Source organism: Danio rerio, chromosome 5 (genome assembly GCF_049306965.1).
Source record: "Danio rerio strain Tuebingen ecotype United States chromosome 5, GRCz12tu, whole genome shotgun sequence".
Lineage (NCBI taxonomy): Eukaryota > Metazoa > Chordata > Actinopteri > Cypriniformes > Danionidae > Danio > Danio rerio.
The window spans coordinates 76,597,309-76,610,862 of NC_133180.1; the positions used below are offsets into that span (position 1 = coordinate 76,597,309).

General features: G+C 36.4%; 2 protein-coding genes across 2 annotated transcripts in view; one reads left to right on the forward strand and one right to left on the reverse strand.

Annotated features, from left to right (window-relative positions):
* astn2 (astrotactin 2) overlaps positions 1-13,554 on the reverse strand; it is a 574,772-nt gene that overhangs the window by 40,780 nt on the left and 520,438 nt on the right. The gene's annotated exons all lie outside the window — the stretch shown is intronic.
* LOC141385706 (uncharacterized) lies at positions 1,289-8,110 on the forward strand. Its single transcript, XM_073951749.1, has 3 exons — positions 1,289-1,378; positions 6,032-6,108; positions 6,359-8,110. The coding sequence occupies exons 1-3, from the start codon at positions 1,289-1,291 to the stop codon at positions 7,746-7,748; spliced, it is 1,557 nt and encodes a 518-aa protein (XP_073807850.1). The 3' UTR covers positions 7,749-8,110.

Here is a 13,554-nt window from a genome sequence, read left to right on the forward strand (position 1 = left end):
TTTCACCGGCCCCATGCACTGGAAAAAAAGAGAAACTGCTGTGTCTTTCATTCAAAGGAGATTTTTTTTTAGATTGGATTAAGTGAAAAATGATGGTTTCTGACTATAACAGAAGCTGCTTTAAAGCTGCTTTGACACAAGCTACATTGTAAAAGCGCTATACAAATAAAGATGAATTGATCTGATTTGAATAACCTGTTTTATTGGCTTAATGCAATACTACTATTACTACTACTACTACTACTACTAATAATAATAATAACAAAAATAATTGTGAATAATAATAATAATAATAATAAAATAATATTAATAATAATTGTAATAATAATAATAATAATAATAATAATAATAATAATAATAATAATTGTAATAATAATAATAATAATAATAAAAATAATAATAACAATAATAAAAGTGAATAATAATAATAATAATAAAAATAATATTAATAATAATAAAAATAGTTATCATAATAATAATAACAAAAATAATAGTAAATAATAATAATAATAAAAGAATAATAATTTTAACAAAAATAGTAATAATAGTAATAATAATAATAATAATAATAATAATAATAATAATAATAATAATAGTAATAATAATTATAATAACAAAAAATAAAAATAAAATAATAATAATAGTAGTAGTAATAATAATAATAATAAATAATAATAATAATAATAATAATAATAATAATAATAATAATAATAATAATAATAATAATAATAATAAAACAAGCTAGTAAAAATTAGGCAGTAGTTTTTTTAAGTAGTATTTTCAGTTTAAACCAGCAGTTTTCATGTCTTGTGCATTTCAGAAACTGCTGATGTACTGGGATTTTCACGCACAACCATCTCTAGGGTTTACAGAGAATGCTCTGAAAAAAAGGAATTATTCAGTGAGTGGCAGTTCTGTGAGTGCAAATGCCTTGTTGATGCCTTGTTTTCTCACAATAGAGCAGCTTTGGGATGTGGTGGAACGGGAGAATCACATCATGGATGTGCAGCCGACAAATCAGCTTGAATATTTCCAGTAGCTTGTTGAATCTGCCATGATGAATTAAGGCAGTTCTGAGAGGGGTTCACCCTGGTGCTAGTAAGGTGTACCTAATAAAGTGGCCGTGAGCATATAAACCATACTTCCTCTGCAATGTGGGGGTATATATTAGGGGAAATTAACCGAATAATTATTGGATTAACTAAGAGAACTGTAGATGCTTTGTCTGAATGTTGCTGTGAGTTATGTCAGAAACAGCGCCGATGTTTCACGTCTCCAGGTCTCGAGTATGAAAGCAGATGTGGCTGATCACTCTGGCTTTCCTTTCGGAGGCTTGTTGACTTCTTTTGACTGTTTTTTCCCCTTTAGGATTGCTGGAGTATGTGATAATTATTTGCAAGGCCCTGAAAACGGCCCACGGGTGGTCGCTTTTCCCCCCTTTTCCCAGTCACCGAGCGGACTATTGATTTATTCAGATTATCAAAACATGCAAAGATAGCATTCCCAGCCAAACCTCAAGCAGAAACACTGAACACCAAACAGAGATTTCCTTCTGTCGTACATATCAAACTTGTACTTCCTTGTTTTTCGTATGATTTCTGGGCTTGAAGCTGTCAAACAGAAAATATTTGCTGCTTGTTGAGAGCTGAATGAACATTTCTCGGGGCCTTTTGGGACAAATTAATTGTTTTGTGTCCAATCCACTTAAATTTGTAAAAACGATTAGGAAATCTTAATTGATTTGTGTTTTTACAGTGTAATTTGTTACAGTTAAAGAGCTCTATTTTAACAATCTAGGCACAAAGTCTAAGGGCCCTATTATACACCGGGCGCAATACGGCGCATGATGTGTTGCTATTTTCAGACCAAAGCAAACCTAATTTCCCCATTTTCTGCCACATTGTTTAAATAGGAAATCCATTTGCGCCACTTTGTGGACTCATGGGTGTTTCGGTCTAGAAAGGAGGTGTGTTAAGGCACATTGTTGGAGTGTTGCTATTTTCAGGAACTGAAATAGCCTGTTCAATAGGCCAGCGCAGAGCGCGTCCATACCTGCAAACACTCCCATTTTTCCCGGGAGTCTTCCGTATTTCAGACCCATCTCCCGTTTTGTTCTGTCTTCTGGAAAACTCCCGGAATTCCACCCACCCCCAACCCTATCCCTCCTCTACTCAGTCTTAAGTTGGCGCACACAACCGCCCAACCCCTCACTCCACAAAGTGGCAGAAATGGATTTGCTATTTAAACAACGTGAAACGTGAAAATTAGGGTTACGCTGGTCTGAAAATAGCAAGAAATTGAGCCATATACACACGCCGGCTATATGATAGGGCCTTAATGTGTAGTTTTTCTCAAAGCATTATTTAACTTTGGATCAAACTTTATAATTTAATTGAATATAATTTCACAATATTTATTTTGTTTATATTTGCCCTTACAACAAAGTAAAGTTTTGATTTTTTGATTTCTGGATTTTGGAACTGGATTTCTACCCTGATCCGGTTACTATGACCATTTATGTGAAGCATGTGACACAATCTATATTGTAAAAGCGCTATACAAATAAAGCTGAATTGAATTGAATTTGCACCATCTTTAAAAAAAAATAAAATTTCATTCATTTTCCTTTGGCTTAGTCCCTTATTTATTAGGGGTCGCCACAGTGGAATGAACCGCCAACTAACCCAGCATATGTTTTATGCAGCGGATGCCCTTCCAGCCACAACCAGGTACTGGGAAACACCCATACACACTCATTCACACAGTCTCAAACACTAGGGCCAATTTAGTTAATCCATTCCCCTATAGCGCATGTGTTTGGACTGTGGGGGAAACTGGAGCACCCGGAGGAAACCCACACCAACACGGGCAGAACATGCAAACTCCACACAGAAATGTCAAATTACCCAGCTGGGACTTGAACCAGAGATCTTCTTGCAGTGAACAGTGCTAACCACTGAGCCACCAGGAAGTTATGTTATAAATAATGTTTAATACATTTTTGAAACTGCCCCTTTCAAGCTTTGAGACAAATTGTGGCATTTGGTAACTGTTGCTTTAAATTTAAATGAGATTGTGCTCTTTTCAGGAGAGGGCGGAGCTAAAAATGCCTATGCAAATGCCTAAAACTCCACATTTATAATCACCTTAGTCGCTGACTTTATCTTTAGCAGGTCAAAACTCTAATGACTGATGGCTGCTTCTCTCTCAGGGCTGTTTATGCTAATGAGGGAGAAATAGACACTAGTGGGTGGGGCTTTCCCCCTCTGATGACATATACAAACAGAAAAGGTCAATCAACGTGTTTCAGCAGACTGATTTTATCAAGTGTGATCATAAAAAATACAATTAATTAATGTTTACGTGCCACACACGTGTGTTTAAACCCTTTATCAAAGTGATTTCTGCTTATTAGATCCCCTTTAACATTAATGAAAAGTCAATCCAATAAAGAGTGACCTGATTTCGGGAACAGTATGCTTGGAGTTTTGAGTGTGTCAGAATCTGAATGTAAAGCTGGGGTCTACAGCGCACAAACCTGTCCGTCGCTACTCTTCCGTTCAGTGCACACAGCTCACACAGATCCCGCGGGTTTGTGTTGGTGCACATCAAAGTTGCATGAGTTGCATGTCTTTGGTTGTTTGCATGTCTTCGGGGAGCAGTGTGTGCACTTTAAGGTGGGCAGGTATCAGGGGCTTCGACACAAGCCTTTATCCCCATACGGTGCCAACTGCAAAGGCCATGCATAAAATACTTACGCTATACTTGATGTTTTCGTGACATTCATGCTTAAGTGTTACTTGCGCTCAATTGAGCGTTGTGAAATAGCAGGGTTATCACTATACATGCTTTTGCAATTGGATGGGTTATTATGCAGCTCTTGAGTGGCTTTGAGAAGGAGTTCTACATATGTTTTACAAATCTGCTGTTCACATAGAATTCTAATAAGGAGTTTGACTTGTTTAGGTTTAGGGATAAAGGTAGGTTTAGGGTCAAAGTGGTGTTAGGGTTAGGGTTGGAGTACATTAAGAGCAAATCTTCAAATGTCAATTAAAAACCAGTACTTCTTCATTCATTTTTTTGGCTTAGTCCCTTTAATAATCTGTGGTAGCAACAGAGGAATAAATTACCAACGACAGTTTTAAAAGCAACAGGTTTACTCACTTTTATAGAGTAAAGTCGACTAATCACTTTAAAAGTAACTGTTTTACTCACTTTTATAAAGTAAAGTCGACTAATCACTTTAAAAGCAACAGGTTTACTCACTTTTATAAAGTCGACTTATCGATTTAAAGGCAACTAGTTTACTCACTTTTATAAAGTAAAGTCGACTAATCGCTTTAAAAGCAACAGGTTTACTCACTTTTATAAAGTAAAGTCGACTAATTGCTTTAAAAGTAACAGGTTTACTCACTTTTATAAAGTCGACTTATCGATTTAAAGGCAACTAGTTTACTCACTTTTATAAAGTAAAGTCGACTAATCGCTTTAAAAGCAACAGGTTTACTCACTTTTATAAAGTAAAGTCGACTAATCAATTGAAAAACAACAGGTTTACTCACTTTTATAAAGTTGACTAATCGCTTTAAAAGCAACTGGTTTACTCACTTTTATAAAGTAAAGTCGACTAATCGCTTTAAAAGCAACAGGTTTACTCACTTTTATAAAGTAAAGTCGACTAATCGCTTTAAAAGCAACAGGTTTACTCACTTTTATAAAGTAAAGTCGACTAATCACTTTAAAAGCAACAGGTTTACTCACTTTTATAAAGTAAAGTCGACTAATCGCTTTAAAAGCAACAGGTTTACTCACTTTTATAAAGTAAAGTCGACTAATCGCTTTAAAAGCAACAGGTTTACTCACTTTTATAAAGTAAAGTCGACTAATCGATTGAAAAACAACAGGTTTACTCACTTTTATAAAGTAAAGTCGACTAATCGCTTTAAAAGCAACAGGTTTACTCACTTTTATAAAGTAAAGTCGACTAATCGCTTTAAAAGCAACTGGTTTACTCACTTTTATAAAGTAAAGTCGACTAATCGATTGAAAAACAACAGGTTTACTCACTTTTATAAAGTAAAGTCGACTAATCGCTTTAAAACCAACTGGTTTACTCACTTTTATAAAGTAAAGTCAACTAATCGCTTTAAAAGCAACAGGTTTACTCACTTTTATAAAGTAAAGTTGACTAATCGCTTTAAAAGCAACAGGTTTACTCACTTTTATAAAGTAAAGTCGACTAATCGCTTTAAAAGCAACTGGTTTACTCACTTTTATAAAGTAAAGTCGACTAATCGCTTTAAAAGCAACTGGTTTACTCACTTTTATAAAGTAAAGTCAACTAATCGCTATAAAAGCAACTGGTTTACTCACTTTTATAAAGTAAAGTCGACTAATCGCTATAAAAGCAACTGGTTTACTCACTTTTATAAAGTAAAGTCGACTAACCGCTTTAAAAGCAACTGGTTTACTCACTTTTATAAAGTAAAGTAAACTAATCGCTATAAAAGCAACTGGTTTACTCACTTTTATAAAGTAAAGTCGACTAATCGCTTTAAAAGCAACAGGTTTACTCACTTTTATAAAGTAAAGTCGACTAATCGATTGAAAAACAACAGGTTTACTCACTTTTATAAAGTCGACTAATCGCTTTAAAAGCAACTGGTTTACTCACTTTTATAAAGTCGACTAATCGCTTTAAAAGCAACAGGTTTACTCACTTTTATAAAGTCAACTAATCGCTATAAAAGCAACTGGTTTACTCACTTTTATGAAGTAAAGTCGACTAATCGCTTTAAAAGCAACAGGTTTACTCACTTTTATAAAGTAAAGTCGACTAATCGCTTTAAAAGCAACTGGTTTACTCACTTTTATAAAGTAAAATCGACTAATCGCTATAAAAGCAACTGGTTTACTCACTTTTATAAAGTAAAGTCGACTAATTGCTTTAAAAGCAACAGGTTTACTCACTTTTATAAAGTAAAGTCGACTAATCGATTGAAAAACAACAGGTTTACTCACTTTTATAAAGTCGACTAATCGCTTTAAAAGCAACTGGTTTACTCACTTTTATAAAGTAAAGTCGACTAATCGCTTTAAAAGCAACAGGTTTACTCACTTTTATAAAGTAAAGTCAACTAATCGCTTTAAAAGCAACTGGTTTACTCACTTTTATAAAGTCGACTAATCGCTTTAAAAGCAACAGGTTTACTCACTTTTATAAAGTAAAGTCGACTAATCGATTGAAAAACAACAGGTTTACTCACTTTTATAAAGTAAAGTCGACTAATCGCTTTAAAAGCAACTGGTTTACTCACTTTTATAAAGTAAAGTCGACTAATCGATTGAAAACCAACAGGTTTACTCACTTTTATAAAGTAAAGTCGACTAATCGCTTTAAAAGCAACTGGTTTACTCACTTTTATAAAGTAAAGTCAACTAATCGCTTTAAAAGCAACAGATTTACTCACTTTTATAAAGTAAAGTTGACTAATCGCTTTAAAAGCAACAGGTTTACTCACTTTTATAAAGTAAAGTCGACTAATCGCTTTAAAAGCAACTGGTTTACTCACTTTTATAAAGTAAAGTCAACTAATCGCTATAAAAGCAACAGGTTTACTCACTTTTATAAAGTAAAGTCGACTAATCGCTTTAAAAGCAACTGGTTTACTCACTTTTATAAAGTAAAGTCGACTAATCGCTTTAAAAGCAACTGGTTTACTCACTTTTATAAAGTAAAGTCAACTAATCGCTATAAAAGCAACTGGTTTACTCACTTTTATAAAGTAAAGTCGACTAATCGCTTTAAAAGCAACTGGTTTACTCACTTTTATAAAGTAAAGTCGACTATTCGCTTTAAAAGCAACTGGTTTACTCACTTTTATAAAGTAAAGTTGACTAATCGCTTTAAAAGCAACTGGTTTACTCACTTTTATAAAGTAAAGTCGACTATTCGCTTTAAAAGCAACTGGTTTACTCACTTTTATAAAGTAAAGTTGACTAATCGCTTTAAAAGCAACTGGTTTACTCACTTTTATAAAGTAAAGTTGACTAATCGCTTTAAAAGCAACTGGTTTACTCACTTTTATAAAGTAAAGTCGACTAATCGCTTTAAAAGCAACAGGTTTACTCACTTTTATAAAGTAAAGTCGACTAATCGCTTTAAAAGAAACTGGTTTACTCACTTTTATAAAGTAAAGTCGACTAATCGCTTTAAAAGCAACTGGTTTACTCACTTTTATAAAGTAAAGTCAACTAATGTCTTTAAAAGCAACAGGTTTACTCACTTTTATAAAGTAAAGTCAACTAATCGCTATAAAAGCAACTGGTTTACTCACTTTTATAAAGTAAAGTCGACTAATCGCTTTAAAAGCAACTGGTTTACTCACTTTTATAAAGTAAAGTCGACTAATCGCTTTAAAAGCAACAGGTTTACTCACTTTTATAAAGTAAAGTCGACTAATCGCTTTAAAAGAAACTGGTTTACTCACTTTTATAAAGTAAAGTCGACTAATCGCTTTAAAAGCAACTGGTTTACTCACTTTTATAAAGTAAAGTCGACTAATCGCTTTAAAAGCAACTGGTTTACTTACTTTTATAAAGTAAAGTCGACTAATTGCTTTAAAAGCAACTGGTTTACTCACTTTTATAAAGTAAAGTCAACTAATGTCTTTAAAAGCAACAGGTTTACTCACTTTTATAAAGTAAAGTCAACTAATGTCTTTAAAAGCAACTTAGAAATAAAATAAAGTCAACGATTAACTTTTTACTAATAAGTTGTAGCCCACAGATGCAGGTCTTTGGTATTGTCCATAATTTCATTGTTAATAGTGTGCATCCCGATCCCGCAGCCTGGCAGGACAGACATTACCTCAGCTCACCCCTGTTGGTTAACACACACACACGGTTTCTGTGTGTGCCAGGGGTTCTGCAGGCAGGAACACCACGTCCATGCGAGCGTCTGCTTTGGTTCATTAAGAGCCGAGGAGGCACAGCTTTATCACTGGCTGCAGGAACTGTGAGTACAGTACACACTTCTTCACATGCTATATCTGAAGTGTCTGGATGAATCAGTGCTGTGTCAGCCGCAGCTGGGGGGAGTGTGTTTGCCAAGCAAAAAAAAAAAAAGTTTTATTTTAAAGATAAAGTAATGACATAATGCATAATAGCTGATCAATCAGGTAAGTCAAGCTCACAATCTCTTTGCCGATTACAAATCAGGACTGCAATAATAATAATAATAATAATAATAATAATAATAATAATAATAATAATAATAATAATAAAGACAGTATATTAGTTACAAATACAAGAGGTTCCAGGTGGAGTCCACTATATAAGAAAATCCACATATTTATAGAAAAAGTAACTGAACAATACTCTTGAAACAATGATTATTGTGAATAGTTCTATACAAATAAGATTTTATTTAATTAAATTTTATATCTTTTTTTCTCAGAAATCTGTTTATATCTTGCAATGCACATATTATCTGTTACGATTCTGTTTTGAGTGTCATAGTTTATACTTTTGTTCTAAAATTGCTGTAAAGGGTTAGTTCACCCTATTAGCTTTTCCTTTTCTAGAGTTTTGGAGTAATTTTTATTTTTGGGTGAACTATTACTTCATTAGTTCATGAGTTAAGATTGTCCCTTTTTCCCTATATTGTGATGTAGATCCAATTTAAAATAATAGCTCCGCCCTAAAGTACTGATAGACATGTTCTAATCTACTGATAGTGCCACCCTAAGAGACTGATAGCTCTGCCCTAAATTACTAATGGTCCCACCCTAATTACTGATAGCTCCACCCTAAAGTACTGATAGCTCCACCCTAAAGTACTGATAGCTCCACCCTAAAATACTGATGGCTTCACCCTAAAATACTAATAGCGCCACCCTAAAGTACTGATAGCTCCACCCTAAAATACTTATGGCTTCACCCTAAAGTACTGATAGCTCCACCCTAAAGTACTGATAGCTTCAGCCTAAAGTACTGATGGCTTTACCCTAAAGTACTGATAGCTCCACCCTAAATTACTGATAGCTCCACCATAAAGTACTGATGGCTTCACCCTAAAATACTGATAGCTCCACCCTAAAGTACTGATAGCTCCACCCTAAAGTACTGATGGCTTCACCTTAAAGTACTGATAGCTCCACCCTAAATTACTGATAGCTCCACCATAAAGTACTTATGGCTTCACCCTAAAATACTGATAGCTCCACCCTAAAGTACTGATGGCTTCACCCTAAAGAACTGATAGCTCCACCCTAAAGTACTGATGGCTCCTCTGTAACGTACTGATGACTTCACCCTAAAGTACTGATGACTCCACCCTAAAGTACTGATGACTCCACCCTAAAGTACTGATAAGGCCAGACTAAAGTAATAATGGCTCCACCCTAAAGTACTGATGGCTTCACCCTAAAGTACTGATAAGGCCAGCCTAAAGTAATAATGGCTCCACCCTAAAGTACTGATGGCTTCACCCTAAAGTACTGATAGCTTCACCCTACAGTACTGATAGCTCCACCCTAAAGTAATGATGGCTCCACCCTAAAGTACTGATAAGGCCAGCCTAAAGTAATAATGGCTCCACCCTAAAGTACTGATGGCTTCACCCTAAAGTACTGATAGCTTCACCCTACAGTACTGATAGCTCCACCCTAAAGTAATGATGGCTCCACCCTAAAGTAATGATCCGCCTGTTCTAAATTGTTGATAGTTCAGCCCTAAATGACTAATAGCCTTATCTTAAGTTACGAATAGCTCCAGCCTAAAATACGAATAGCCCCACCTTAAATGACTGATAGCCCCACCCTAAACGACTGATGGCTCCACCCTAAAGTACTAATAGCTCCATTTTATATGACTGATAGCTCCACCCTAAAATACTGATGGCTCCACCCTAAAGAACTAATAGCTCCATTTTAAATTACTGATAGATCCACCCTAAAGTACTGATGGCCCCGCTCTAAAGTACTGATGACTCCACCCTAAAGTATTGTTAGGCCTGTTCTGATTTATTCATAGCTCCGCTCTAAAGTACTAATAGCTCCACCCTAAATGACTGATAGCTCCACCCTAAATTACTGATAGTTCCACCCTAAAGTACTGATGGCTCCACACTAATGAAATGACAGCTCCATCCTAAAGTACTGATGGCTCCAGCCTAAAGTACTGATGACTCCACCCTAAAGTATTGTTAGGCCTGTTCTGATTTATTGATAGCTACGCTCTAAAGTACTGATAGCTCCACCCTAAATGACTGATAGCTCCACCCTAAATTACTGATAGTTCCACCCTAAAGTACTGATGGCTCCACCCTAATGAAATGACAGCTCCATCCTAAAGTACTGATATCTCCACCCTAAAGTACTGATGGCTCCAGAAAGTACTGATGGCTCCACCCTAATGAAATGACAGCTCCATCCTAAAGTACTGATATCTCCACCCTAAAGTACTGATGGCTCCAGAAAGTATTGATGGCTCCACCCTAATGAAATGATAGCCCCGCCATAAATGATAGCTCCACCCTAAATGACTGACTTCTGGAGAAAGTCTTATTTGTTTTATTTCAGCTAGAGTAAAAGTAGTTTTTAATTGTTTTAAAGCCATTTTAAGGTCATTATTATTAGCCCCCTTAAGCAATATTTGTTTTGGATTGTCTCCAGAAGAAACCACTGTTATACAATGACTTGACTAGTAACCCTAACTTTACCTTAATTATCCTAGTTAAGACTTTAAATGTCACTTTAAGCTATGTAGAAGTGTCTTGAAGAATATCTAGTCTAATATTATTTACTGTCATCATGGCAAAGATAAAATAAATCAGTTATTAGAGATGAGTTATTAAAACTATTATGATTAGCAATGTGTTGAAGGATATCTTCATCTGTTAAACAGAACTTTGGGATAAAAATTATACACGGGGGGGGGGGGGGGGGGGGGGGGCTAAAAACTCTACATTTGAAAATGCAGGAGGTCAGAAGAAGTCCAGAATGAAAGGCTCAAAGCAGAAAAGCATTACTCCAGCATGTGAGGTCTCTCCAATCCATCAGAGTCTGTGCGGGAGTACCTGCGCTCGTCCCGGGATCCTGTTAAGTGCCTGGTACCTTTCAGACGGGTCTGTCCATATAAACAGGAACCGCGAACAGACGGTTGAGATTAGCGGAGACATTCTATTACTGGAGAAACATATTGCGTGATGTTGAGTTAACACAGCGATTAAAAGCTTGTCGCAGATGTTAAGTGACCTCTTGCTCAAGAAAGCAGGGAGGAGAGAGACTGGAACTATTTACAACTATTTTCCTCATTTATTTTCCTCTCCGACACATGATGGGAGTTATTCAAGCCATTTTAAAGCATCTGGACTCATGTGTCTTCCTTTGCGGTGCCCATTATAATGCCTAATTACTCTGCCAGAACAACCTGAACTAAAAGGGAAATACTACTATTTACAACCCAGGCTCATTATTGGTACGTACCCCTGTATACAATTCTGGACAGCCTGAAATATGTCCCAGGAGGTACGTTTTTTGTTGCAGTTTTTGGTTTTACGAATCCAGCAGAGGCCGCTGTGTACGCTTTTAGAGATCTTAAATTTCCCTCGCGAGTGCCATTTGCGCTTGCTGTTTTCCTGTAAATCCACTAGAGGTCGCTGTGTACACTTTTTCAGATCTCAAATTACTCACGCAAGTGACATTCAAGCCTGCTGTTCTCATGTAAATCCACCAGAGGCCGCTGTCTATGCTTTTTTCAGATCTCAAATTACTCACGCGAGGGATATTCTTGCCTGCTGTTATTGCGTAAATCCACCAGAGGCTGCTGTGTATGGTTTTTTAGATCTCAAATTACTCACGCGAGGGATATTGTTGCCTGCTGTAAATCCACCAGAGGCTGCTGTGTATGCTTTTTTTTAGATCTCAAATTACTCACGCGAGTGTCTTTCATGCCTGCTGTTATTGTGTAAATCCACCAGAGGCTGCTGTGTACGCTTTTTCAGATCTTTCATTTGTCAGGCAAGTGCCATTCATGCCTGCTGTTCTCATGTAAATCCACCAGAGGTTGCTGTGTATGTTTTTTTTAGAACTCAAATTCCTCACGCGAGTGCCATTCGCGCCCTGCTGTTCTCGCGTAAATCCACCAGAGGCCGCTGTGTACACTTTATCAGATCTCAAATTTCTCCCCTGTCATTTGCGAGTGCTGTTCTCGAATAAATCCACCAGAGGCCGCTGTGTACACTTTTTCAGATCTCAAATTCCTCACGCGAGTCCCATTCGCGCCCTGTTGTTCTCACGTAAATCCACCAGAGGTCGCTGTGTGCACTTTTTCAGATCTCAAATTTCTCCCCTAACTGTCATTTGCGTCTGCTGTTCTCGCATAAATCCACCAGAGGCCGCCGTGTACACTTTTTCAGATCTTAAATTACTCACGCGAGTGACATTCAAGCCTGCTGTTATCACGTAAATCCACCAGAGGACACTGTGTATGGTTTTTTTTAGGACTCAAATTTCTCACGTGAGAGCCATTCGTGCCTGCTCTTCTCACGTAAACTCACCAAAGGCCACTGTCACAGGTATAAATCCAAGAGGGGAAGTTGTCCCCGCGCGTCCGAGGACTGTCACCGACTTGGCTTAATGTTAACTTAACATTAACTGCCACTATAGGCATATATGTGTATTTGACCATGACCATGTCTGAATTGACCTCATTGTATTTTTTGTCTATTCTATTCTATTCTATTCTATTCTATTCTATTCTATTCTATTCTATTCTATTCTATTCTATTCTATTCTATTCTGTTCTGTCTTAATTTATTTTAAATAAAACTTTAAACCTTTTTTTTTAATTCCTTGTTTTAATTGTATATGAGAAGCATGTCAAATCAACAGAAATATCATTGAGTTAAAAAAAAAAAAAAAGATCCACCTCTCACCCGCTCTCCTTTGCTGTTTCTGACTGACCCACCCACACCCCTCTTTACAATAATAGTGACAGAAACAAAGATTTCACGGTGGGCACATAACTTTATAAGTTATGGGACTCTAACCAGTGACCATCATGCTGTGAGCTGAGCCATCGTATCGTCCCAAAGAGTACAAGAGACTGTGATATATAAAGAGAGACAGAGAGAGAGAGAGAGAGAGACTGTATTATAAAAGGCCATTTGCTAATCTGACATCACTATGTCTATTCAATTTATTAGCAGAGACACAGTCTGTTTAAAGGCTCTAATCACAGACTTGAGCCAGTGTGTCTGATACAGAAGCATTGATGAAACTCTCCCTGGAGAGCGATGAGAAAGAAAAAGAGATAGAAAAATAACATTGTGGCCTACTTCATACTTTAGAAGAGAAGAAGCTAGAAAAGGGTTAAACATGCAATAAAAAACACAGTGGGAACCCTGGGTACCCTGGGGTTTATTTCTGAGAACCGACAAGTATGTGCTCACAGGTACATATTTCTGCATTTTTTATGTAAAACCAATGGTATGGGGCAGTACTGCTAACAGCTTACCTCCGCATGGATGGAACCGAGTAAGGTATTTGA

Excerpts from the sequence above, each read along its gene's own strand:
- LOC141385706 (XM_073951749.1), top strand. The coding sequence starts at position 1,289 with ATGAAAGCAGATGTGGCTGATCACTCTGGCTTTCCTTTCGGAGGCTTG. Across the intron at positions 1,379-6,031 it reads TCCCCTTTAGGATTGCTGGA|TCGACTAATCGCTTTAAAAG; the intron begins GTATGTGATAAT and ends ACTTTTATAAAG. Across the intron at positions 6,109-6,358 it reads AATCGCTTTAAAAGCAACAG|GTTTACTCACTTTTATAAAG; the intron begins GTTTACTCACTT and ends GAAAACCAACAG.